The sequence below is a fragment of the Nanorana parkeri genome, unplaced genomic scaffold (genome assembly GCF_000935625.1).
Source record: "Nanorana parkeri isolate BGI_ZX_2015 unplaced genomic scaffold, ASM93562v1 scaffold37, whole genome shotgun sequence".
NCBI lineage: Eukaryota > Metazoa > Chordata > Amphibia > Anura > Dicroglossidae > Nanorana > Nanorana parkeri.
In genome coordinates, this window is record NW_017306305.1 from 1,967,506 (window position 1) to 1,993,421 (window position 25,916).

At 43.7% G+C, this 25,916-nt stretch overlaps 2 protein-coding genes across 3 annotated transcripts; one reads left to right on the forward strand and one right to left on the reverse strand.

Moving 5' to 3' along the window:
* Positions 1-293: 293 nt before the first annotated feature.
* RPL15 (ribosomal protein L15) lies at positions 294-9,087 on the reverse strand. The gene is made up of 4 exons (XM_018570076.1): positions 9,015-9,087; positions 7,302-7,484; positions 4,998-5,134; positions 294-648 (listed from the first exon to the last, which is right to left on the reverse strand). The coding sequence occupies exons 2-4, from the start codon at positions 7,471-7,473 to the stop codon at positions 343-345; spliced, it is 615 nt and encodes a 204-aa protein (XP_018425578.1). The 5' UTR covers positions 7,474-7,484; positions 9,015-9,087; the 3' UTR covers positions 294-342.
* Positions 9,088-18,049: 8,962 nt separating this feature from the next.
* NKIRAS1 (NFKB inhibitor interacting Ras like 1) lies at positions 18,050-25,716 on the forward strand. Of its 2 annotated transcripts, XM_018570132.1 has the most exons (5): positions 18,050-18,097; positions 21,310-21,418; positions 22,228-22,469; positions 24,650-24,863; positions 25,590-25,716. In XM_018570132.1, the coding sequence occupies exons 2-5, from the start codon at positions 21,322-21,324 to the stop codon at positions 25,652-25,654; spliced, it is 618 nt and encodes a 205-aa protein (XP_018425634.1). In that variant the 5' UTR covers positions 18,050-18,097; positions 21,310-21,321; the 3' UTR covers positions 25,655-25,716. The 2 variants fall into 2 exon arrangements, with proteins under 2 accessions (XP_018425634.1, XP_018425641.1); XM_018570139.1 differs by lacking the exon at positions 25,590-25,716 and having other exon boundaries at positions 24,650-24,911.
* Positions 25,717-25,916: the final 200 nt, after the last annotated feature.

Genomic DNA, 25,916 nt, shown 5'->3' on the forward strand with positions numbered 1-25,916 from the left:
AAACACGCTGAAATATGCCCAGGTGGGAACCATGCCCATAGCAATTAATAGGATTTCACGTCTTTTCGCATTTTTCAGCACTTCGATCAGCGTGAATCCAGACTAACAGTAGGGCTCCCATTCGGTTCAAAAGTCGATTACTCAATCCGAAAATTGTCAGCCGACCACTCAAACTGCTGCCAATCAGCTGTAATCACAGTTCAGGTAATCTGACAGCAGCGGGCATATAAGCAAAATGCTTTGACCTAACCTTACCGCCAAAATAATGCTGCCAAAAACAAACACAAACAAGATGTTGTCTGAAAGACTATTTTAATGTCAAATTTACAAGTACAATCCCAATTAGCGGTAACGGTGGAGCTGAAGAGTGTTGCGTCTTCTCCAGGCGGCACGACGAGAACCACCAATGGTAAGGTGGAACTTGTGACCCTTGCCAAGACCACGGCTCTTCTTGCCAGCAGATGTCAGCCCACGCATCTCCCTGTGTTTGTGCACAGCTTTTGTGATCCATTGGGCGTCTGGATTGCGTCTGATGGCCTTGTGGAAAGGGTCAATGAGGATGATCTCAAAGAACTTGTATGTGGAGTCTTCACCCACCCAATAGGAGTTCAGAACTCTCAGTCCTCCACAGTGACGGCCAGCACGCTCCTGAAAAAGAATGGGGAACATTTAGAAGGTGTACTATGCCTGCCATGTTAGGAGGAAACACAAGACATGTTTAAGCTTCTTGGTCTATTTCACAGGAGAAGAAAGCTACACCATCTACTGATCTGTTCACAGCACATGATTAGGTGCTCTTAGGGATGTTCTGTACAGCGCTACACAAGGACTCATACTTTGTATGCCTCGTTATCAGCAGGGCTTGAAAAATGTTAGGGTGTCTCACCAGTCAGTCAAATATGTCACCAGTCAGCATGACCGGACTATAACCTTGCAATTTATGTGAACATTTTTTGGGGACAGAGAGCTTTCTTTTGGTGGTATATAGAATCTGATGAAGCAGAGATCTGCTTCATCAGCTTCTGTAGCTGGAAAGTGATGCTGAATGCAGGAAGTGATGTAATATACATCACTTCCTGCATTCCGGGACTGGAGTAGATCAAAAGGGAAATAGTGTACTGATCTCCCTTTGATCTCCCGTCAGAGCCGTGCCGGTCCCAGGCGCATCGGGCACAGCTGATCTCGGGACCGGCAACGGCAGTGACAGCTGCTGGTAATACAAGCGATCAGGCGTCTCGAGACGCTTGAATGTAAAGCTCCACCGTCCTCTCATCACAGACGAGCGGATTTTTCAAGCCCTGGGTATCAGCCTGAAAACTGGAAGACAAAGGTGCTAATGAAAATTCTGCCTGAAACCCACTGCATGGAAGAAAGTAATCTAATACTGATCTTGTAGTAGGAAAGCCTTCCCAAGGTCAGGTACTAATACATCATCCTTTTATTCTTAATACAAGGCTTAAGCATTTTTAAAAAAGATATTGTATTTCTTTGCCAGTATAAAAAACTATTGCATTACAGTAAAACAGGTTTTAAGGGAGGTTACTATACCACACTAACGGAAAAACAGACCTGTTAAAACTGTCAATTTATAGGCAAACCGTTTAAAATAAATAAAATTGGCTACAGAAATGCAAAGCCTTTAAACATGCGTGTCAATGCACCCCAACAGTATAATTCCACTTTTAAAGTTATGGATGCCCCGATACCAGTACTAGTATCGGTGCCAATAGAGTAAAATGCTCCGATACTGGAACTTCCGGTTAGAGGGAGATAGGATAGTGCTGCATAGGAACTGCAGTGGAGGCAGCTTCCCAGCCAAACAGGAGGCCGGGCAGCAGGTAATGTCGCTCGGCTTCCTGACTGGCTGGGAAGCCGACTCCATGCTGTTAGGCTTCCAGAGCAATCAAGAAGCCAGGCGGCGGGTAATGACACGCCAAACGGATTGCTGATTACCCGGGAAGCCGGCTCCATGCTAGCGGAAGTACCAAAATATAAATATCTGTTCTTACTCAATACCGAAAAAAGCATCGGTGCCTCCCTACTTAAAGTGAACCTGTACCCAGACTAGGCATATTTTATATATTTTGGACAAGCAGTAAAAGCACTCCTATCTTGGAGAAAACTAACAGAAGCAATGAAATCCCTGTTCCTCTCCCCTAAATTTCTCTGAGAAGGAAAAACTACTTTCTACTGTGAACAGATGCTTCCAGGCCGAGTTTGCTCTCTTTGTGGATTAATTACTTCACAGTACATGCAGCCACAGAGGTCAGTGGAGGACTGTTTGAAAACCATTCCAATACACAAGTGTTCATTAAAAGTACCCCTGGGTCACACCAGGCCTTACAGATTTCCAGCAATGCCTTTCTGACCAAATACACTAAACCTACAGACTACTTTTGCAGTTGTATTACTATCCAGTTACCCTTTGCAGTGGAACTCTTCCCACACTGCAAATAATAAAAAACATTTTTTTGTCTAATGGGAACATTCAAAAAAGCAATTTTGCAAAGTTATCCCTCCACTCTTACAGGCCAGTCCCATGAATCTGCTTCTCTGCCACTTCCATCAAAGTCATCATGTACAATGCAGGTCCAGCAGTCCTCCATTGTAAGAGGACACCAAAGGCTCGTCCCTCAATGGAAGCATCAGACAGAAGAGTCCCAGCTGCTGGGGAAGCTGGCTCCATGATCCCTAGTCATGAGATGACGGAGCATGAAGCCAGCTTACCGGCCAATCAGAATGCTGGGCGCTGCGTTATTACACGCTGCCTGGCTTCCCGATTGGCCGGGAAGACGGCTCCATGCTCTCATCACAAGTGACGAGAGAGCATGGAGCCGCTTCCCGGACAATCAGGAAACCGTGCAGCGTGTAATGACGCGCTGCCCGGCTTCCCTGATACAGGAAGTACTCGTGCTAGGCATCGGAGCATAATCGGTATAGGTACCGATATTACCTTTTTTGTACATTACTTGCCATCACATAGGGGGGCTTACAAGTTGGGACCACGAAATACAATGACTTGTTCTGGGTCAGTGACAAGCAAGTCATAAGTAAAGAAGCATGATGAAAATCAGACTGATACACCTTCAAATACAAGGCAGCAATTATGGTCTTTCCCCCAAGTGGTTACTGTCTGGCTGTCAGCATATAGCGGGCAATAGCCTGCTATATACTGAGTTTTGGGTCACTATAGGACATTAGTTTAATAATAAAAGTTAGCTCACCCATTCTTCCAAGCCGGCATCTGACAGCACTTCCTGCAGCCTGTCTCCACCTCCACTGCAACAATGTTACTGTATTTTTCAGTATAAGACTACTTTTTCTTTAAAATATTTACCTAAAAATGGAGGGGCGTCTTAAGCACGGGGGGGGGGCCGAGAGGAGAACCGCGACTGCAGATACATCTGCAAACTAGCCTCACGAGTGAAACTTCCGATTGCAGAGACAAGCTAACAGTTGCATAAGGCTCATGATTGGAGGAAACCTGACGTCAGCTGATGCTGCAGAGCGTGTAGCCAGCGCCCAGATGCAACAGGGAGCCCATAAAAAAAAAGTCAGAAAAAAAAATACCGGTACCAGGAAGCAGCTGTCTTACTCTGCAAAATTTAAACTGGATGTAATCAGTTATGCAAAAGAGCAGGGAAAATATTGATTTCTGAATTTTGGGTAAGAAAAGTGCGTCCTATACATGGGGGCGTTTTATAGATGGAATAATACGGTACAGGCAGTCCCCGAGTTACATACGACTCCTACTTAAAAAAAGAAAGCTATTACTGTACAGCAGGGGTAGTTGTAATGCTACCGCGCTCGTGCCGACGGGTCTGGTTCGTAGTACTGCACATACATTACAGGAAATTGGCTCATGTTAGAAATGCAGACGAGGGGTGCCCACCTCTTCTTTCGGGTCACTGAGGTTTTTACTGCTGTCTGTATCCTCATTAGAAATATTTAATCTCACTTCCAGTCTTTGAAACAGGAAGTGAGAGGAAATCTACCCCTAGGAAGGGAAATTCACTCCTGTAAGAGTGATCATGGGAAAAAGGTGTTTCCACTGAAGCTTTATTACTAATCCCTGTTTCCACGACAACCCAAAATCTTCCAAGTCCAATTGTCACAGGGACAGAAAGTGAGGTGAAATCTTCTGAACAGGGGCACACAGCAAAACAAATATTACAGGGGGTAAACCCTTCCCTATGCTATCCAAAACAAAAAAATATTTTGCTGGAGTTGCACTTAAAAAAATGTACCTGTTCCAACTTGCATACAAATTAAACTTAACAAGCCTACAGTCCCCATCTTGTCCTTTACCCGGGGACTGCCTGTATGTCCTTTGGCATCCTCACATCCTATACACTGTGTATAGAACGTGAAGACTCCAGGACCTTAGAGGTGGAGACGCGCTCCAGGTACCTGTCTAAGAGCAAGTCGTCTTAGACCGGTCTTATTTTTCAGTCGGAGACCAAAACAAGCACTTAACCCCTGCAGTGCTGGGGTAGCCCCACTTCAATGGTTAATAAAGTACTCAGTTCTTCCTTAAATGCTGTTCTGTACCATGGCCTATCCAAGTTAGGAAGGCAGCACTATATTCCAATTCTACATGCACAGGCAGTGCCTGACAAAGAAAGGTGGTTCTGGAGCCAATGTAGCACACATACAAGGGACAAATTATTTTATGGCGAGGCTTGGCATGAGGTTTTTAGAATGCAGACTGCAGCATACAGCACTACAACAAATTCTGCTCAATCCTAAAGGGGAAAAAAAGCCACACATCTGAATCAGATGTCTGTCAGTCCACTTAGATCAGGACACCGCCAGGTCCTGAACCACAGTCCATAAGCATCTTCATGACCTATACTAGGTGCCTGAAAGGAGAGACTCTCAGACAACAGATCGGTCATTTTGTACATGAAAACAAAGACCGGTGACGCATTCAGTAAACAGTGGAAGACAGCAGATCTCAAGTTCTGAAGAGAATGAAGATTAAATTGTCACCGTACCTCAGCAGTAGACTGCAGGCTGCGTGCAAACTTCAGCTGGTTAATACCATGGTGCACAGGTTTACCATAGGTTGCACCCTTGGGCACGGGGCGTTTGCGTCCACCACGGCGAACTCTGACACGATAGATGACGTATCCTGTGGGAGAAGAGTGAAAAGTCAGCATGCTACATCTGATAGAGACAAGCAAAGTGCTTAAAATTGTCTTCAACTGCTGGGAAAGTATATCGGGTTTTAGAACAGTCCCACAACGCATGTTCGTGTCTCCATTTGAGGGCAGCAATCAACAAAACTGCAACTCTATCCTAAAAAGTATTTCTAGGCTCTATCAGCAGGAAGCAAAAAACAAAGGCCCTGGATGTTCTTCTGCATCATCTCCCACTTACACTTTGTCTCTTGGATGCCAGAGCCTGAATCTGATCACCAAGTACAAGACTCACCAGGAACTCTCCAATCCATATTGTACTGGGGATTGGGACAAACACAAACCATATTGTACTGGGGATTGGGACAAACACATCAGTTACACTGTATAGCTGAACTGAAATGACAAAGCACTCACTGCAAAGGTAAATCCTTCCCCCTCCCACTGCCAAACAGGAGGAAGGTTTGTGTGATGTCTACAAGAGGAACCACTGAGCATCGGAGGACCAGGAGACAGACAGAAGTCAGGCTCTAGACCAGTTATTCTCAACCTGTGGGTCGCAACACACAGTTGAGGGGGTCCCCACGTGCCTTGTGGTGCTCTAGGTAAAAGGCTCCTCAGCCGCCTCCTAGCGCAGCAGTGCCAGTTCTAGATGGCACTGCAGCAGCAGTGGCCGGAGAGGATCAGATAAGAGGGGAGCAGGCAGGAGAGTGATCACCACAGAGGCCGCACTGGATGCCACCAGAGATTCCCACTAGCCACCTGAGAGCCCGCATAGCCTCCAGAGAGCCCACACAGATACTAGTATTGGTGGATCCCTACATTTTACGGTTGGGGGTCACCACAACTTGACAAATGTTACCAAGGTGTCCCGGCCCTAGAAAGGTTGAGAACCACTGCTCTAGACAATGAAAAGAGACTTCTCTTCCATGGAGTGCCGAGCGGCTGCAGGACAGAGACATTTTTACTAGGGCTGGTAATGATTAAAATTTTCGTGTTCGATTAATCGAAAAAAAAATTAAAATCGATTAATTTCGATTTGTTATAACGCATATACAGATCCAACTACATTGGCCTATACACATACAGCACAGCAATGAAGTAATAAAATGAACTAGGATCACACTAATCCAGCACGTTATTAATCTCACGTCCCCCACTCAATATGGCCGCCGCTTAAGTGGGGCAACTCAGAATAATAACGTGCTGGATTAGTGTCATCCTAGCTCATTTTATTACTTCATTGCTGTGCTGTATGTGTATAGGCCAATGCCTTGGCTGGCGCTCGTGCAGAAAGTTTCTTGGGCAAACTCACAGGCCCAAGTGGCTCCGTCGGCTAATGAAGAGGGAAGGAGTCGGGTGACAGAAGTCACCCGACTCCTCGCCCTTCCCTTCGTTAGCCGTCACGGACATAAACGTCACCGGAGTCTGGTGACGTCGATGTCCGTGATGCCACCGGATCGCCAGCGGGACTCCCGGGAGCCGGCGGAGAGGTGAGTGTTTTCATTAGCGATCAAAATAATTTTAGTCGATCAAAAAGTTTAACGATTAATCAAGAAATTAATCTTTAATTTCCCCAGCCCTAATTTTTACTCTTGTACAGGCAGCTTTTTCTGCCCATTTTATTTCTGAGAGGCCTGCTTGAACAAACCACTAAAGCAGAGGTATGCAAACTCCGGCCCTCCACCTGGGGGGAAACTACAAATCCTATCATGCATATGTCCCTGGGAGTTATGTCTGTGAGAATCTTGCAATGTCTCATGAGATTTGTAGTTCCACCACCACAGCTGGAGGGACAGAGTTTGCCCACCCCTGCACTATAGCATACACCAGAGTGGCTGTAAAGCACCTTCAAGATTTGAGCAGTCTATACATGAGCTTTTTGTAGCACCTGCCCATTACACATGTTCACTGATGCACACCAAGAGCACTATTACCTGGATGGGCAGGTGAGTCTATAAACCATGAGTAGCAAACCACGGAACTCCAGCTGTGATTGCACACTACAAATCCCACCATCCCTCTGGAAGTCATGCTTGTCACTTTACAAGCCTTGCAGCGTCACCACAACTGGAAGGCCAGAGTTTGGCTACCCCTGCTATATAAGCCATGGACAAATATCAGAAGCATACATGTAAGATACAATATGACGGAGATTACCTTGCTTGGCCTTGTAGCCTAGTCTACGAGCTTTGTCTGGCCGAGTGGGACGCGGTGCACGATGGAGGGAAGACAGCTGACGGTACTGCCAGCAGCGGACACGCAGGAGAAAACGCATTACATCCGACTGCTTCTTCCTCCATAGCTCTTGCATATACTTGTAGGCACCCATGCTGGCTCACACTGCAAAGAGAAACAACGTCTTCAGTACAAATAGACATCAGAGATACAGGAATTTACACAGAACGTTACAGATACTAGACGGCTTCATCCTTCATTTTACACTGACAAACCATTATAAAAGACAGATAAATCAGGGTCACCATACACAGCACACTCTGACCGCACAAACTTTGTACAATAAACCTAACACGAGTAACTACATAATCTATCCAATTGATTCTTATCTAACAGACCCTCACTACAGGAGATTGTACAATCAGATTGTAACGTGTGCGGAGAGCCTAAAAGTGGGAAATGTTCATTTTATTAAAACAAACTGTTATTGAAGGGGGAAAAAAAAAAATCAGCGGATCAGCCAAGCAACCACAGCTCCTGTATTCTGACAGCTGCAAGCTCCGGCTGTCAGAATACAATAGCCTGCAGGGATGATTCCTCCACCCATCCTGTTTAGCAATTTCTCCCATTCAGGCTTTACATGTATGACGAGCTCAGGTGTGCATGAGGTACAAAGGAAAGGACACAGAACACAATGGTATCAGTGAAATATTCTGATGGCAAATAACAGCACTGATCTCCCACCGACATTTCTATCTTCACATTTATATACCCAGAAAAAGGTCTGACAAAAACAGAGACTGCACCCCAACAATGCCAGGGGTGCTAAACACACCCACTTTATGGCTGACATGACCAATTATGTGATATTAAGGGACCAGTCACTATACATGCATCACACATGTGTCTGACCTGCAGGTTACCATGGAGACACACAGATAATATCACATTATGACTGGTAAAGACCAGACACTGCTCATCTCTGGGGCAGTCAGTGCTGTGTGTGGGTCTCTGTGGCGTTACTTATAGTACAGGAGTGGGCAACACCGGCCTGCAAGCTATGCTTTAACTACAAATCCCAGCATGACTAAGAGTCATGCCTGTAACTCAGTCTTGCAATGCCTCATGGGATCTGTAGTTCCACAACAGCAGAATTGCCCACCCCTACTATAGAGTATGGAAACTGTCAGCACACGTGTCTGTAATAGTTGTATTACAAGAAGTTGTATCCTGTATACAATGAACACACGGAAGGACAGCGTATATAACACTGGGGGAATCTGCAAGGTACAAAACCCGGACTAGACACACATCCTACTATAGCAGAGCACATCATATGAACCGAGCCGGTCCGCTACCATACACACACACACACAGCGCCGTACTACAGCCCCCTTCATGTCACAGGTCTGCGGACACCGCACACTGTTATGCAGAGAACTGGGGCAAGCCGAGACAGAGGAAGCCGGCATGAGCCAAGCCGGGCCCCGCACACTAACAAGCAGAGGAGCCGGAGTGAGGCCTGCACAGAGTAGACGGGAAGAAGCACGACACACGGCCAGGAATCACACCACATGAAGTGCCCGAGACTGGGAAGACATTCCTACACAGACATGGCCGTAACTCCGGGAGAGAAGGGAGGATGGACGTGGATTAGAAACCCTCACTACACAACACACAGGAAACCTCCATTACCTGATGGCTCGGCAGCCGGAAAGGAAGGACGTCGCTACCCAGAATGCCTTATGATGAGCTAGGCGCAAAGGCAGCTTCCGGCTTCGAAGAGGTGGCCGCTGGGAAATGTAGTCAGGAAGAAGTTTCTTGTCTAGTCTGGGTTTTAGGGAATAGGGACGAATTTAGGCAGTTTTCTTAGTTTAAAATATTTTTGATATGATTTGCCAGGAGAGAGTGGTACTTGTAGTCAGCCATATCATTTGGGGCAAACTGGCATCAGTTGAGAGCTAATAAGCTTACCACCTTGTCTTGAATTGTATTGTGATTGTAATGTCTTCCTTATATTGTGAAGCGCTGCGCAAACTGTTGGTGCTATATAAATCCTGTATAATAATAAGTCTGACGACTAGGGTAGGGTGACCGTTCGTCCCCAATTTCCAGGGACAGTCCCTGGATTGAGGAGACCGTCCCCGAACAAAGTAATGTTCCCGGAAACATAAAATAATTTTTGTAAACATTTTTTTATACTCACCTGATCCCTGGATCCACCGATGAGCGTAGCCTCCCAAGCCGTCATAATCTGCATGCAGCGTGTGACGGTTACTATTTAAACCGACACACGGTTCTGTATGCAGCTTCTGAGAAGATATGCTAATAGCATAGCAGGGAAACCGGCTGCGCATTTTGCGGAGCTCCCGCTATGCTAATACCACAACCTGTAAAGGTGGCCATACACTGTACAACCATCGCAAGACCTTAGTCTTGCGATGGTTGTAAAGTGATTAAAAAAACATACGATCTGCCCATCTTGGACAGGCAGATCGCACTCTCGATCATCGCAAGCCTGCCCCCCTGAGGGGCGGGCTTCCGATGACCGCAATGCTGAACGGGTAGTGTGTGCGTACGCACACCGGCCCGTTCGGCATTTGTCTCCCGAGCACCGTTCAAACCAGCCGAAAATTGTACGATTTTCGGCTGGTTTTCTAGCGTGCTCCTTAAGGTGCCCATACACTGCTCGTATGAGAATCGCGGGAAATCCCGCGATCGTACGAGAATCGAGCAGTGTGAACGAAGACGTGCGACCGTTTCTACTGTATGGTCGCACGTCTTTTGTCTAAGGAGCACGCTAGAAAACCAGCCGAAAATCGTACGATTTTCGGCTGGTTTTCTAGCGTGCTCCTTAGACAAAAGACGTGCGACCATACAGTAGAAACGGTCGCACGTCTTCGTTCACACTGCTCGATTCTCGTACGATCGCGGGATTTCCCGCGATTCTCGTACGAGAATCGAGCAGTGTATGGGCACCTTAAGAAGCTGCATACAGCACACGCCAGTTTAAGTAGTAACCAGCACACGCTGTATGCGGCTTCTGACAGCATGGGAGACGGGAGGCTGCGCTCGTCTGTGAATCCAGGGATCAGGTGAGTATGAAAAAAAAACATTTTTTTTTAAATTTCATGTTCCCAGGGAAATTTCCAAATTTACCAAATACACTGCATATATAATTTAAGGAAAATATGCTAATAATATAGTTTTTTTTTTAACCATTTGCCAATTAAAAAGAAAAATGTCCCTGGATTTCATTTTGAAAATCTGGTCACCTTAAACTAGGGGTGCACTACCCTAATCCGCACATGTACACAAACGTAAAATTTCATGTGCAGACTGCCTCCGAACCCTACATCTGTGCACATGCACAGGTTTCAGTAGTGCCGATGTTATAACAAAATCCTGGACTTTGTTAGTTACCCAGACCGGGGCTCGAGCAAGCGCAGAAGAGGTGACCGGGGCCATACATTTTACAGGCTATTTGCCTGCTTTGCGCATGTGCGGGGAAGTGGGACCAGATCATTTACAGTCAAGGCACCTGTATCCCCCGCGGATGGGGGAGGGGGGCAGAATGCACCTTCCTGAGATGAGAAGGGCACCTCCCTGAAATAGCTTTTTTCAGGTTGGGATCCCTGTAGAGATAATGCTTTCCCCGCACAGGGGCTTATGTGTTCCTGTTTAGCTGGTCTATGAATTTTATGGACCTGCTGGTCCGCACATGCGCAATCGTCCATGAAATTTCTGGACCCGTTCAGCCGACAGCCCCTCTCGAGTAAACAGACCTAACTGTCATATTTAGGATTACTTTTTTTGTGTGCTTGCTTATGTTATTATTGGTATTTTATATAGCGCCAATCATTTACATAGTGCACATTCCCATCAGTTCCTGCCCCCAAGGGGCTTACAATCTAAGGTCTCTTTCTCACATACACACATACAGGGCCAATTTACCTTTCAGCATGTCTTTGGAGTGTGGGAGGAAACCCACGCAAGCACAGAGAGTACATGAAAACTCCTTGCAGACAGTGTCCTGATCAGGATTGAACCAGGGACCATTACTGCTGCAAGAAAAAAGTGCTTTGTTTTTTTTTGGGGGGGGGGGGTTGTTTAACCATTTTTTCTTTTGGTTTCTTTCACATTTATCGTTTTTTAAGTTCATATAAGTGTATATTGGGTTATGATATTTTAGGGTAGGTGTTTGGGGTTTAGTGATTTAGCTTTATTTTTTTTGAGGGAGGTATATTTTATTTCTATACAATTTTGCCAGGGTCTTTTTTTGTTTTGTTCTTTTTGTTTTTTCTTTTTGGGGTCAGGCGCAGCATGAACTTGATGATACAGGCAAAGCGGCTCAGGGATGTGTAACAAGCTGGCAGCTTACAAGTGATTTGGTTGGCTGTACAGCTGCCCAGATTACTTGTACAAAACGGCTTCCCTGCTCTACATTTAGCCCTGCTTGCCGGAAGCAGGGCTAAATGCAGAAGAAAAAACCTGCCCAGCACCCGGAGCTGCATGTCCCGGGCTTCGGGAAATAGGAATTCCGCTCTCTTGCACATATTATTACATTCCAGAATACTGCACAAAATCAGCACATTGTAAAGTGCACCAAAGCTAATACAATTAGGCAATCTCCTGTTACCAGCATGCCTAGAAGTCTTAAAGGGAGATGCAGAGGATGTTTACGTGCAGCTATTAGGGGGTGAGCTGGTTCTGCATCTGCAGGCTAAAGCAGTCCTCACATTTAACCTGCAGATGCAAGAGGTGGAGAATGTCCACCATTTCTCTGTTGCAGTGGAAGTGCTATACAGCCAGAGCACACAAAGTATGTGGTGGAGTGGATAAACAAGCCTTTATCATCCTCCTCTCAGGTGCAGGGTAGCGCTGTCATCAGCCGCTGCAAATGCATCCTCTTCTTCCTCCTCATCTACAGCTAATCCTGCTGTTTCCCCACAAACTGACATGGAGGAGTCAGCTGAATCATTTCAGCACAGCTTCACTAATTTGCTGCAGGAAGATGCGCAGCAGTTCATTTTATCTAATATTGAGGAGGAAAGAGATAGGATCATAGAGGGAGGAGACAACAGGCAGGGAGAAACAATTACCAGTGATGTTCCTGCAGCTAGAGCTTAAAGAAAATTAAAGAGGGGGGTGAGTATGATGATGAGATCTCAAACCGTACATGGTGCCAGGGATAGAGGAGGAAAGTGAGGAAGAGGCATAACATAAGTGAGGCAGGATGTTGTCCAGGGGCAGAGAAGTGGAGGGCGCCACTACTCTAATTCATCAGATGGCACTGCATGGGTGCAGGCGACCGGTATCCCCAGATTAGCTCTGCAGTCTGGGCCTTTTTTAGCACATCTGCTGCCAACAACACAATAGTGATTTGCAGTTTATCAAGCATGGTGAATCTACCAGTCACTTGGGCACCACATGTATGAGCAGACACATGACTGTTCACCACAAAGCTCAGTGAAAGCAGTACATGAATACTACTAGTCAAAAAGCAAAAGACCCCCACTCCTCCCTTTCCACATTTCCCCTCACTACACAAAAGTCTCCATCAAGTGATAGGGATGGAAGTCTTAGAAGGGGTTTGAGAGGCTTACCTTAAAATATGCACCCAGTCACCCCTATGCCCAGCATCTCAATGCCAGCTTTACAAAATTGCTGGCTTTAAAACTGCTCCCCTCCAGCTGGTAGAGTCTGCCCTCTTCAGTGACTTTGCAGCCTGTGATGTATCACAGTGGCAGTTAACTGGGCACCATTTTGTTGACCAGAAAGTCTTTCCTGCACTTCATGTGGCAATGGTAGAATCCACATGACCAGAAGACATGTGGTCGAGCAAGCAGGGGCAGGGACATTAAATCTCTTTCACGGCCCACTGAGTAACTTTGCTGATGGCCAGATGGTAATGCCAGCATTACCATTTTAGGCTACCTTCATGCTGTAGGGCCTGCAGAAGGATCCTAAGGCTTAGTCTATTAAGGAGGGGGACCATTACTGATTGGCCATCCTTTTGGATCCTCTTTACAAAGGGAAAATGACAGAGCTTATCCTGCCATCCCAGAGGGAGGAATATAATAAAACGTGCTGCAGAGGAACCTTAAATGTATGCAATCTTTTGGCAGGGTCAATCCTGCGTGTGTGGTATGTTATCAGGTGCTTGCGCACTGTCAAAGTACAACACCTAATATTTCTGCAGCTGAATCTCAGTTGAAAAATGTGTGCAATTGTTTTCTGCAGAGTCAAACCTGTATTGTGCCTCAATATATGCATTGTATTCCGGTGCTTTGGCAAGGTCAATGTACAACCTGAAATGTCTCCACAGCTGCTACTCAGTAACATTTTTAATGTTTGCAACAGGATGACTCATGCTATTTGTCTTATATATTTGGACCTATTACAGTGCTCTGTCAATCAAGAATATTTGTGGCTATGATCTCTCTGAAAAAGTATTATGTAACAGTGGTTTCTTCCTTAAAACCTGCCTGGCCTATATGCCTCATTACTTCCTCTTCAATTGAAGCGTAGTGAAAATGAGAAGCGTGTTTTTCTGGCTGTTGTCAATAAAATAATATAGTAAAATTTACATTTCACAATAAAATTTGCCTGTTCTCTCCCTCTTAAATTGTGGCCAAGTAAAAAGAGGACTGCTAAAACTTCTTACATACTCTGCATTGAGCCTATCCAATTTTTCTACCTTTTGTCTCTGAAATAATACTCTAATTTATATTTCACAATAAATGCTTCATCACAATGGTAACACCCTAATTATAAAATCCAACTTTGCTGAGACACAGGAAGATGTGAAGCATAGAAAAGAGGTTGAGAATGAAGGTAATTATTTAGTAGGCTTTGGAAACTATCTTCCGTACACATGTAAGCTTCCCAGATCTCTGCGGAAAGCCATCAGATGTCACCTCACATCTGATGGAGCTGGTGGGGGCAGAACTTCATGCTTAGGCACATTTAGCTGCACGGTTAGATCCCTTGGTTTGTCAAGGATGTTTAGTACTCCCTGAGCCCGAGGAGGTGGAAGAAGACTTGTGGGTGCGGGAATTGGAACCTGACTTGGAGGAATAAAAGAAACTTTTTCATGCAAGATAGAAAGGTGTCGATCTGTGCTGTGGCTCTTTATTTTTGCAGAGCTGGGGTAAGTGAGTATTTTTACTTATGATTTAGTCCATTAAAGAGCCGGAAAGATGGTCTCCCACAAAGCATAGTCGCAACAAAGCCTTCTTACACTGTTAGTCTGCTGACTGCTGACAGGTAGGCTTTTATGACAGAAGATATTCTGTATGTCTCTTCTGTCATAAATGCTTCTCCTTGTCTGTCAACATTTTTTTTGTTTTTTGCGTATATTAAATCACGAATGCGCAGTTCAACCCCAATTCCAAAAAGTTGGGACGCTGTATAACATCTAGATATAAACAGAATGCAATAATTAGCAAATCTCAAAAACCCATATTTTATTCACAATAGAAAATAGAAAACATATTAAATGTTTAAACTGAGAACATTTTAAGAAAAAAAATTAAGTCATTTTGAAATTGGTGGCAGCAGCATGTCTCAAAAAAGTTAGGACAGGGCAACAAAAAGCTGGCAAAGTACACCGTATTAACAAGGAAGAGCTGGAAGAACATTTTGCAACTGATTAGGTTAATTGGGAACAGGTCAGTAACATGATTGGGTATAAAAAGAGCATCCTAGAGAGTGTCTCAGAATTAAAGATAGGCAGAGGCTCGCCAATCTGTGAAAAGCTGCACCTAAAAATTGTCAAACAATTTCAGAATAATATTCCCCAACTTAAAATTGCAAAGACTTTAAATATATAATCATGTACAGTAGATAATATCATCAAAGGATTCCAAGAATTTAAAGAAATCTCCGTGCACAAGGGATAAGGCCGAAACGCAATATTGGATGCCCATGATCTTCGGGCCCTCAGGGCACTGCATTCAAAACAGGCATAATTCTGTGATGAATATCACTGCATGGGCACAGGAATATTTCCAAAAATCACTGTCTGTGAACACAGTTGGCGGTGCCATCCAAAAATGCATGTTTAAGCTCTATCATGCAAAGAAGACGCCATATATGAACATGATCCAGAAACGCCATCTTCTCTGGGCCAAAGCCCATTTTCTTTTTGGTTACCATGGGTGCCACATCCTTCGGACAAAAGAGGAGAGGGATTTTCCTGCTTGTTATCAGCGCTCAGTTCAAAAGCCTTCATCTATGATGGTATGGGGGGTGCATTAGTGCATATGGAATGGGCAACTTGCACATCTGGAAAGGCACCATCACTGCTGAAAGATATATCCAGGTTTGAGAGCAGTATATGCTCCCATCCAGATAATGTTTTTTTTTTCAGGGAAGGCCTTGCATATTTTAGCAGGACAATGCTAAACTGCATACTGCACTGCATCTATGACAACAGCATGGCATCATAGCAGAAGATTTAGGGTGCTAAACTGACCTGCCTGAATTGCAGATCTTTCACCAATTGGAAATATTTGCACATGAAAAATATACAACAAAGGAGACCCAGGACTGTTGAGCAGTTAAAAATCCTATATCAGGCAAGAGTGGCACAACATTCCTCTCCCAAAACTCCAAGAACTGGTTTCCTCAGTTTCCAAACTAACTTCTTGTCAGTAGGGTAGTTAAAGTATAGACCATTCCTTCTAAAGCGGTGGTCAGAGCTTTGTTAAGGTGTGACACTGGTGGGTCAACTATGGAAGGAGTAGTACATTTAATGACAAAATCCCCTGGAAAAGGATTGAGTGCCAGGCACCATTTAGGGATACGGAATTGCTTGTCTGGGTGTTTCTAATCTTTGAATTATCATTGAAAATTGAAAAATCATTGAATACAGGATGATGAGAAAACACTCTGGTGGAACATTTAGGTTTATGAGAACTGAACTCAGCCACCATGGTATGAAAAGTGACAGTGGAATTATCTGGACTGCACAGCCTTGATGAGAAAAGAAAAACGTTCCTTCTGTTTTGATGATAGACCTGCTGAAATGTAGCTGTTGAGGTATCTTCCTCATCTAGTAAGAGAGAACATCTGGAGGATCCCCAATAACATCAGAAATATTAGGCATCTCTGCATTAGATTCTGCTCGGGAGGCTGATGATATATGTTTTAAGCACTTGCGAGCAGCAGGAGCAAGAAGGTGCATTAACTAAGTCATAAATTCTTGCATAACAGTAAAAAACACCTCCAATGAGAGGCAGGAAGAGGAATGAGCACTGATAAAAGGAAGGGACTGACAACCAGCTGTGAGCATCAGTCAGGGGTGTAAAAAAAGTAGAAGGGCACAAACTTTACGACTTTGTACAGGAGCTTGCGTTTTCCTGCAGCAGAAAGCCCTAATCTGGTACTTACAAGCGGCAGCTGTCACATAGTCAAGTTAATGATCAGGTGACAGAAGTTGCATGTACACACCTGCACACTGCATGTAATGGTATGTGATGTGATTACATTTGGTTAGGAATCAATCACTCTCCCTGGACGCATCGATTGTGCATCCAGGGAGAGTGTTTTCTAACCGCATGTAATAATATCACATACCATTACATGCGGTGTGCAGGTGTGTACATGCAACTTCTGTCACCTGATCATTAACTTGAATATGTGACAGCTGCCGCTTGTAAACACCAGGTTATGGATTTCTGCTGCAGGAAAATGCAAGTTCCTGATGCAGGAAACCCTTATCGCACCTAAACCTACAGATATGAATAGGGACTTATTGTGAGTGTATATTAGTGTCCTTAGTACCAAACCAGATATAGTTACATTTTATTTTAAAGTGAGAAATTTGGCAAGCGGCACCCATGAGAGAAAAAAATTTGTTGAGTTGCCACCAAGTGAATTGAGTTTTAGACCCCTGGCCTAGAGGCATACATGAATGATTTGCATGGCTTTGCCCGCTACCCTGATATTAGGAATAATGCCATTAGAACAGAATGGGGAGAGGTTCGAACCTCTGTCATATTTTATAACTTTCTCTGTCCCTGTTGGGGAGATTTGTTTTCTATTTCATCTGAAGTTAAGAGAAATCTCTACAAGGAAAAACCAGATAGCGATGAAAACCTGGCAGAGGTTCTAATCATTCCCCTCTCTATACCAAATTTGAAAAACATTTTGGCATTAGTCCAAAACCTGTCAAGTTGCTATTGACAGTTACAGTTTTGCCTTAGAATTTCCTGCTTCTGTTTTTATAATCGGCCCCACTGAATTAGCACAATGTCAACTCTATAGGTCTGGGAGGGGAAGGGAATATATATATATATACATATATAGGCACTTAAAGAGCTTCCATTCTATAGTAGCTTTGTTGCACCAATGTTGCAGTGGGTAACAGCCAGCCTAGGCCTTGAGAAAGGCAAGCTGTTACTCGCCGAAATATTAGTACAATGTTTCCTTGATCACCTATGGAAGCTCTTTGATTGCCTACAATACCTTTTGCTACATTATTTGTTTTGTGTGGAGCACCAAAGCATTTACTTTGAACAGAGTGCTGATACCACCAAGCTATACTTGGAAGTGGGGTTTTAACTTTGAAAGCATTACTAAGCTTATTGAATGCAAATATAAATCTATATTAAAAGATTTGTTTCCCTTTAAGAAAATGTAGTCTTTCTACTTCCTTGTAATGACTTAACATAGGCAGCCAATTAAAGACAGAATTAATTTTGGGTGGGGGAATGAAAAGATAAGGGCTGTAGAAACTTGTTTGCCTCACAACTGCCTAAGGTACGCAAGAGGTATGTTATTAAAATCAGGAACAGTCACTTTATGTACAAAATTCTTATGGCTACTGTTCTGTAGGCAGTAAAGCTTTTGATAATTTTCAGGGCTCACCTTTAGATTGTAAGCCCTCATGGGCAAGGCCCTCCTTACCATCTTGTCTTGAATTGTATTGTAATGTCTTATTTCTATTGTAAAGCCCTGCTCAAACTGTTGGCGCTATATAAATCCTGTATAATAATAATAATATATAACAAGAGAAAGAAATCAAATTTACCTCTTTTTTTTTTCCTTTATGTCATTTGTAATAATTTAAGGGTCTATTCACACTTCAAACTTTAGTACTGCTTTGTGTTGAGGCAGTCTATTTATTTCGGAATGGGCTCCAATGCACCACAATAGTTGCTATTCCCCCAAAATGCACTGCAATAGTTGATATATGCATGGTGGTGCACTGATCGCTATACAAGGCAGGACCTTTTCACACTTGTGTTTGCATTTCATCCTTTTTTTAGTGTGCCGTTTTATGCGGTCTATTTAGCATGCATTATACTTTTTTTTTTGGCCAATGAATGTGAAATAAAGTTTAAGGCTTCATTCACACTTGCCACTAGTGTTTTAATGTAGATCTGTCTACAAAATCTGTCAGGCTAGATGCTTTGTTTATGCTTCTGGATGCTTACAATGATGTGTGTGTGTGTGTGTGTGTGTGTGTGTGTGTGTGTGTGTGTGTGTGTGTTTACATGAATATGCGTTTAGATGCATTGTCCTTTGTAGCCAATGAGATTTCTGCAAATAAACACGTCTCATTTTTACATGCATTTTAATATGTTCAGAAGACAGATGTGTGTGTGTGTGTGTGTGTGTGTGTGTGTGTGTGTGTGTGTGTGTGTTTACATGAATATGCGTTTAGATGCATTGTCCTTTGTAGCCAATGAGATTTCTGCAAATAAACACGTCTCATTTTTACATGCATTTTAATATGTTCAGAAGTTCAAATCAATTCCTGGAGGCACCTGACTTCTATTTGTTTTTTTCTAAATGCAGCTAAAGTGACTGCAGATAAAAGCATCTAAACATAAGGTGTGAATAGATCCATTGAAAATCATTAGATGCATATTTGTGTTTATAAAACCTGTTTAAATGTATATAAACGCATCTAATTGCACATAGAATGAATGTATTGTTAGCAGGCCCGGCGCTACCGCAAGGCAAGTCAGGCGGCCGCCTTAGGGCGCTGCAGGGTGAGGGCAGAAAAAACAGGGCATTTTGACAAGTACTTGTACTTGCCAAAATGCCCTGATGCTTGCGCTGTTTTTTTTTTTTTCACTTCCCTTCGGTGCGGGAGAGCAGCGGCGAGTCAGTGCTGGTCCAGTGGGAGGAGCTCCAGTTGGGGTCCTAATTTAGCTGGCCGGCGACTGCCAGAGGATCCCGACATGCGCGGCACCTCTGGCAGTCGCAAAATGCACATTGCCTGTGTAGGCAAGAATCCTAGCACCGGCACTGATTGTTAGTGACTGATGGCTTGTGTTCATTAGCTAAAAAGCACAAAAATTAATGCTACATGTGTTTTTCAAGCTTTGCCATTTAAGGTCCCCACACACCTTACGATAATCGTACGATGATCGCGGGGAATCCCGCGATCGTACGATTATCGTAAGGTGTGTGGAAGCCGTGCGACCTCTACTACTGTAAGGTCGCACGGCTTTAAACTTACGGACATGTTCGAAAACCCGCCGAGCATCGTACGATCTTCGGCGGGTTTGTGGCATGTCCGTACAATAACAGCCGTACGGGCCGGTGTGCGCAAGCGCACACTGCCCGTTCGGCATTGCCGTCATCGGAAGCCCGCCCCTCAGGGGGCGTGGCTTGCGATCATCGCAAGTACGATCTGCCTATGCAAGATAGGCAGAACGTACGTTTTTTTAAGTATCTTACAACCATCGCAAGACAAAAGTCTTGCGATGGTTGTAAGGTGTGTGCCCAGCCTTAGAAAGTGTCTGCATTATTTAACAAGTTGCATGGAAGCAAACTGCACAGGTGTGAAATGTACACCATAAAAAAGATTCCTTTTATTGCGCCGTGGGCAAAGCATTTTATATCACACCAAAATGTAAATGTGGACTAAGTGTTTCTGATGACACCCTGCCTCCGTATATTCTAAGCATTTAGGACCCATTCACACTAGCCAGTGCGTTGCCACTGTGTACATTTATTTTTCTTAACTTTATGTAGAATTTATAATGTGTACACTTCATTCATGTTCCTGCGCTGAGCTGCCGTGCAGCGACCTGCGTTGGTATTCAGTGCACGGTGATAAAATGCAGCATGTCTGCATTTTTCTGCACCGCACATCATACCCATGTGTCCTTTTTACATTGTGGTGTAAAAAGCACACATAGAAAACAAGTGTTTTCTATGTGTCCTTGTGGTGACATGCGTTGATCCGGTGTGGTAAAATGCAGGTCATTGAATTATGTGAGAACGGCCTATGACATACATGACCCGATTTGAAGTGATTTAGAGTGTTCACCTAAACATCCAATCATTGGTAGAGAAGCTCTATTGAAATAAAAAAACACTACACATGATTAGATGTTCACTGCAGGGCTGTCTTTAACGCAGGGCAAAAGGGGCAGCTGCCCAGGGCCCTGTCATTGTTGTGGGGTCCAAAGGGCTGATGCCAAAGGTGGCCTTTGCACCTGGATGGGGGATAGGGAGCCTTCCAGGTGAGGGGACTACAGTGTGAATCAGGGCTGCATGAACAGTGGGTGTCTGATGGGGAGGCCCTGAGTGTCTGCATTGGCTGCTGGATGCTGCATGTGTGTATTAGGGAACACTTAACGTCCAGAGAGAAGGGTCACTACATGCTGCTTGTCTGTATGTGATGGAGGTCACTACATGCTTTCCATGTACATATGATGGGGGACAATAAACCTTAGTCAGTGCAGCAGCACGGCAGAGTGCACAGGTCCTCCCAGCAACGTGCATGAAGACCCAGGGGTGTGCATGGAAGCATTCTCATTTGTCACAAACATTTACAGTCCACGTCACAGAATCTGATTGTCACGAACAATGATTGGATATAGTGAACTTGTACTGACATGTGAACATTGTATTGGGCTCTTACACATTATTTGATGGCAGCTTATTACTTGTATTACAATAATGACCCGAAATCCTTTAACTCTATTGATGACATTAACAGTGTGGTTTTGTTTTTATGCAGATTTCCCTGTGTATGATGGGGAAGGGAAGCAAAGTTGTTATTTGTGGACTGGCCAGAGTTGGAAAAACCGCTATACTCGAGCAGGTGATCTATGGAAATCATATAGTTGGTAAGATTCTTGCACATAAGCTATAGCAGGCCTTTTGTTCTATTGCATTAAAGGACAGGTGCCCCCTAAGTGCCAGCATAGTGTATAGTAAAAGGTGGTGGTACTCTAAAGCTGGCCATACACTATGATATTTTCTTCGTTCAGCCTACTGGCTAAACTAAGAAAATTTAACAGATTCCTCCAATGCTTGCAAGCAGTGATTGAGGAATCTCCCACTGTCTTCAATGAATACAATTCAATGAAGACTCTTGTATTGCTCATTGGCTGCCTGCTCTATACGCTCAAAGATTTTCCGACCAGCTCCTTCGATCAGCTGATGGAGGGATGTTGGCCAAAAGGGTGCCAACAGCTGCTCCCACTGTAAGGCCAGGTTAAGAAAACACTCCACATACTTCACTATCTCTACACAAAATTATGTAAATTATTTCATTGGATGGTTTGTGTCTTGCTGCCATTGACTGGTTTCTCTCATCCACAATACATGCATAGTCCCTTACCTTAAACATAAATGCTGATCAGGTACCTCAGCACTTTACTGGCCGCATGCTTGTTCTATGTTGTTAAAATACACATTACTGTGTTTGTAGCAACAACTCCTGCAGTATACAATTTTGGTCACTAGATGGCAGTGTTTATAAGTTCTGTTATACAGTATCTATGGTGTATATACTCTGTTTTATTCAATAAGGTAGAGAATAAAGCTGTGGCTTCCTTCCTGTTTTCCAAGACAAACCATGTGCAGCATGCATATCAGACTGTGCTGACATTTTTTTGTTTTCAAGAACTGTACTTACTGTACCCATTTGCAGGTCAGGAAAATAGTGACACCCTGGAAGATGTTTATGTAGCTTCTGTGGAAACTGATCGAGGTGTGAGAGAGCAGCTGCGCATTTATGACACGCAAGGACTTCATGATGGAATGGAGTTCCCAAAACATTACTTTTCCTTTGCTGATGGCTTCATCCTTGTCTACAGTGTGGACAACTTGGAATCTTTCCGAAGGGTTGAGCAGCTTAAAAGGGATGTTGACAAATTCAGGGATAAAAAAGAGGTATGACTAACTTTGAACTCCATGAAGTGCTACACTTCAGGCCTTTCTGTCAAAATGTACTTCTGTGTACGGTCAGGGCCGGCCTTAGGCCTTTAGGTGCACTGTGCGAGAAAGCTCTACAGCACCCCTCAGTGACCACACCCCTCAATAACAACACCCCTCAGTGGCCACACCCATTTTTCCCAATATCCGCACCATGTAAAGACTCCCATTTTGTTAAGCCCCAAAGAAACATTAAAAAGTATGATAAAATAAAACTTTTATTCAAACCTATTAAACTTGTAGGCACAATATAAGTATTCTTATTAAATATAACAGAAGGCAAATAAGTGATATACAATAAATGTCAAACTAAAATAGTCTATAAAAATAAAGTGTCAGGATGTCACGCAGACCCTTTTTTCAAGTAAGTGCATCTAAAAAAGTAAAAGTAAAAAAACAGAACACAAAACCTAGACTACATGTTAAATGAATGACTTGCTATTTGCCTGAATATCCGAAAAATGTATTCAGGCACATAATAGTTTGTTTGAGAATGTGCGGCGGCCATGTTGGCCACTGGCGCATTCTGCGAATGCGTGCCACCATTTTGGAGGCGGGGAGCATGATGTCACATGACGCCATGCATGCGTGGCATCAGGTGATGTCACACACCGATATAGTCGCCGCCATCTTGGGGTATACCTAGATATACCCCAAGATGGTGGCGCCCAACACATGCGGTGTTATATGACGTCATGCCCCCTGCCTCCAGAACACGCCAGTGGCTGAATCGAAAATAGCATAAAAATCTGTTTTGTTTGATGAAACGAATGAAAACGTTTTTAGTTCGTTCATTTCGTCTGAAATGAATTTTTAGTCTTTGCACATGTCTAATAAGACGTGCATGTGAGGGGTTAATTTTCACTTTTGAAATTTTTTTAAAATGTATTTATTTTTTACTGTCGGGGGAGAGGGGAGGGAGCTACGGTGAAATATCTGGAGTCTAAACAGACCTCACACTTCCCTTTTTAAAATAGAGAAGAAATTGAGGACACAAAGTCCTCACTTTTTTTCTGCAGCCTCAGCAGTCAATGAACGGGAAGCACTCCGTACAGAGGCTTCTCATTCATTCAGACACTGATGATGGTAAAATGTTTACTATCACCAGTTTCTGAATGGGGAGTGCTTCTCCCCATTTATGAATGAACAGGAAGTGATGTAAATCACATTCTGTTCATTCATAACTGTGAGCGATGTCATGTCGGACGGCCAGCGGTGAGGAGGAGAGAAGCCGCCCCAAGGACGAGCTGTGTCAGCCACCTGGCGCCCTTGTTGCCATGGCGCCCTGTGGCTGCACAGCTCGAACACCCCGTGGCATAGCATAGCTGAAATATGTCTTATTTAGGGAAAAACCTGGTTCCTGTTTGGTAATGCAATCTTTTCCTGGTTTATGTGAAAGCTGAGCTCACTTGAATCGGGGGAAAAAAAGTATATGACGCAAAAAACTTTTCTTTGTCTCCCCAAGTTCTGATGTCCGTAAGTATGATGGAAGTGTATAGGAACAGGCTCCAAACTATGTAATGGTGAGGTTAGAACTTGTGTCCCTACTGGAAGATTTACTGTCTATTCCTGTTCTGGTGACAACCCAAAATGTGGGATTTTCTTTCACTCTCAGTGATAATATTCAAAAGGATCAGCTTCTCTCTCATTTTCAAATCTTCAGGCTAGGTTCACACCTGGTCGGGTCGCACGATATTGCACAGAACAGATTCACATTTAGGTCAATGGCGGCTGCTCGCACCTTTGCGGTTTGTCGCGCGACAATGTGCAGGTGCTATTTTCGGGCGGTTGTCGCGCGGTTTGGGTCCCATAGACATTTCTGTGCATTGAAAACCGTGCGGTTTTCAATGAACAGTCGTGTGATTGAAAATGCAGGACGATCGCAAACGTGCGACAATCATGTGAAAATGGCTCAGCATCTGAATCGCCTAGATGTGAACCTTGCCTAACTGAACAAACTGAAAAGAGAAGCCGATTGGTTGCCATGCACAGCTGCTCCAGATTTTGTCTGCTCCAGTTTTGATAAATTCCCCCCCAAAGTGTATTTAACAGGCAAAAAAGACCAAATAAGAATAGAAGTTTATTGTTGGGCGTTTCATACACTTATTAAATGTCTTTGATACTTTTACTTTTTCAAGGTGGTGACCATCGTTCTGGGAAATAAATCAGACCAGGAGGACTCCAGACAAGTGGACACAGAGATGGCTTCGCAGTGGGCAAGAGCTGAAAAAGTAAAATTATGGGAGGTGTCTGTGTCAAACAGGAAGTCCTTACTTGAGCCATTCACACTGCTGGCCAGCAAACTCAATCACATCCAATCTAAATCAACCTTCCCTTTGCCAGGGAGAAAAAGTAAGGGGACCCCATCTTCTGACAACTAAAGTAGGGTATACACGGTTATAAAAAAAATATATTTATAATTTTTTTTTTTTCAACCTAAAGGCTGAATGATTAAAAAAAATATAACCGCTTTCGCTGTGAGCTTTGTATTCTGACAGTGGCGCTGGCCAGAGTCACAATTCCCAAGCTGTGACTGCACCCGATTTGGCTTCAAGTACTGTCAAGCTGAAATTTCCAGCATGTTGCTTTTGGCCTAAGTCGGTCTAATCGACTTCTGTCAATTGGATAGGGTCACCAATTGAGCAAATTACGGCCGATTCCTCCTAAAATTCGCTCCATGTACCCAGCTTGAGTAGTTGACGCTGTTCCGTCCCTTTTTTTTACTTTTTCATAACCTTTTTTTTTTTTTTTTTTTTTTTTTTTTTTTTTTATAATTTTAAACAGGTACTTGAACACTCCTCGCTGGCGAATTTCCAAGTACTTAACTACTACTGATCACTATTGTATTAACATTTAACTTGTCATTGTAAAATCAAAGCGTAAATCTTTACCAGGTCCATATACAATGTAGAAAAGTAAATGCAATCAAGGATCATTCACATCATTGTAGAGAAATGATCATATAAACCAAGGTTAAAGCTCTGTGCCACATAGTATAATACATCCTGTATGCCATGATATCAGATATGTTCTACATAATCGCTTCCCTCCAAGAGAGACTATTCCTTTTTTCCACAGCATTGTTCTCGTGTTGGTTATGGGGTTGTAAGTCCTGCTGGTTTCGGCGTGATGTCTTCCTCTGAGTGGCACTTGGTATCTCACACATGGATCGTCATTCTGTATTGGTCGCCTGTAAAAAGCTCCTCCTTGTGTCAAGTTATGTTGTAATAATGTTTATTTTTTACTTGTAAATAAAAGGAACTGCCATTAAACTAATTTACACTTCATAGGAATCCGTGAAGCATTTGTCAACATTACTAAATCACATTCCCATTTTAATTGAAGAAAACTCACTTCGAATATATATATATGTGTGTGTGTGTGTGTATGTGTGTGTGTGTATAT

Excerpts from the sequence above, each read along its gene's own strand:
- NKIRAS1 (XM_018570132.1), top strand. The coding sequence starts at position 21,322 with ATGATGGGGAAGGGAAGCAAAGTTGTTATTTGTGGACTGGCCAGAGTT. Across the intron at positions 21,419-22,227 it reads CTATGGAAATCATATAGTTG|GTCAGGAAAATAGTGACACC; the intron begins GTAAGATTCTTG and ends ACCCATTTGCAG. Across the intron at positions 24,864-25,589 it reads CCCTTTGCCAGGGAGAAAAA|CATTGTTCTCGTGTTGGTTA; the intron begins GTAAGGGGACCC and ends TTTTTTCCACAG.
- RPL15 (XM_018570076.1), bottom strand. The coding sequence starts at position 7,473 with ATGGGTGCCTACAAGTATATGCAAGAGCTATGGAGGAAGAAGCAGTCG. Across the intron at positions 5,135-7,301 it reads AGGCTACAAGGCCAAGCAAG|GATACGTCATCTATCGTGTC; the intron begins GTAATCTCCGTC and ends CTTCTCCCACAG. Across the intron at positions 649-4,997 it reads GCCTGCAGTCTACTGCTGAG|GAGCGTGCTGGCCGTCACTG; the intron begins GTACGGTGACAA and ends ATTCTTTTTCAG.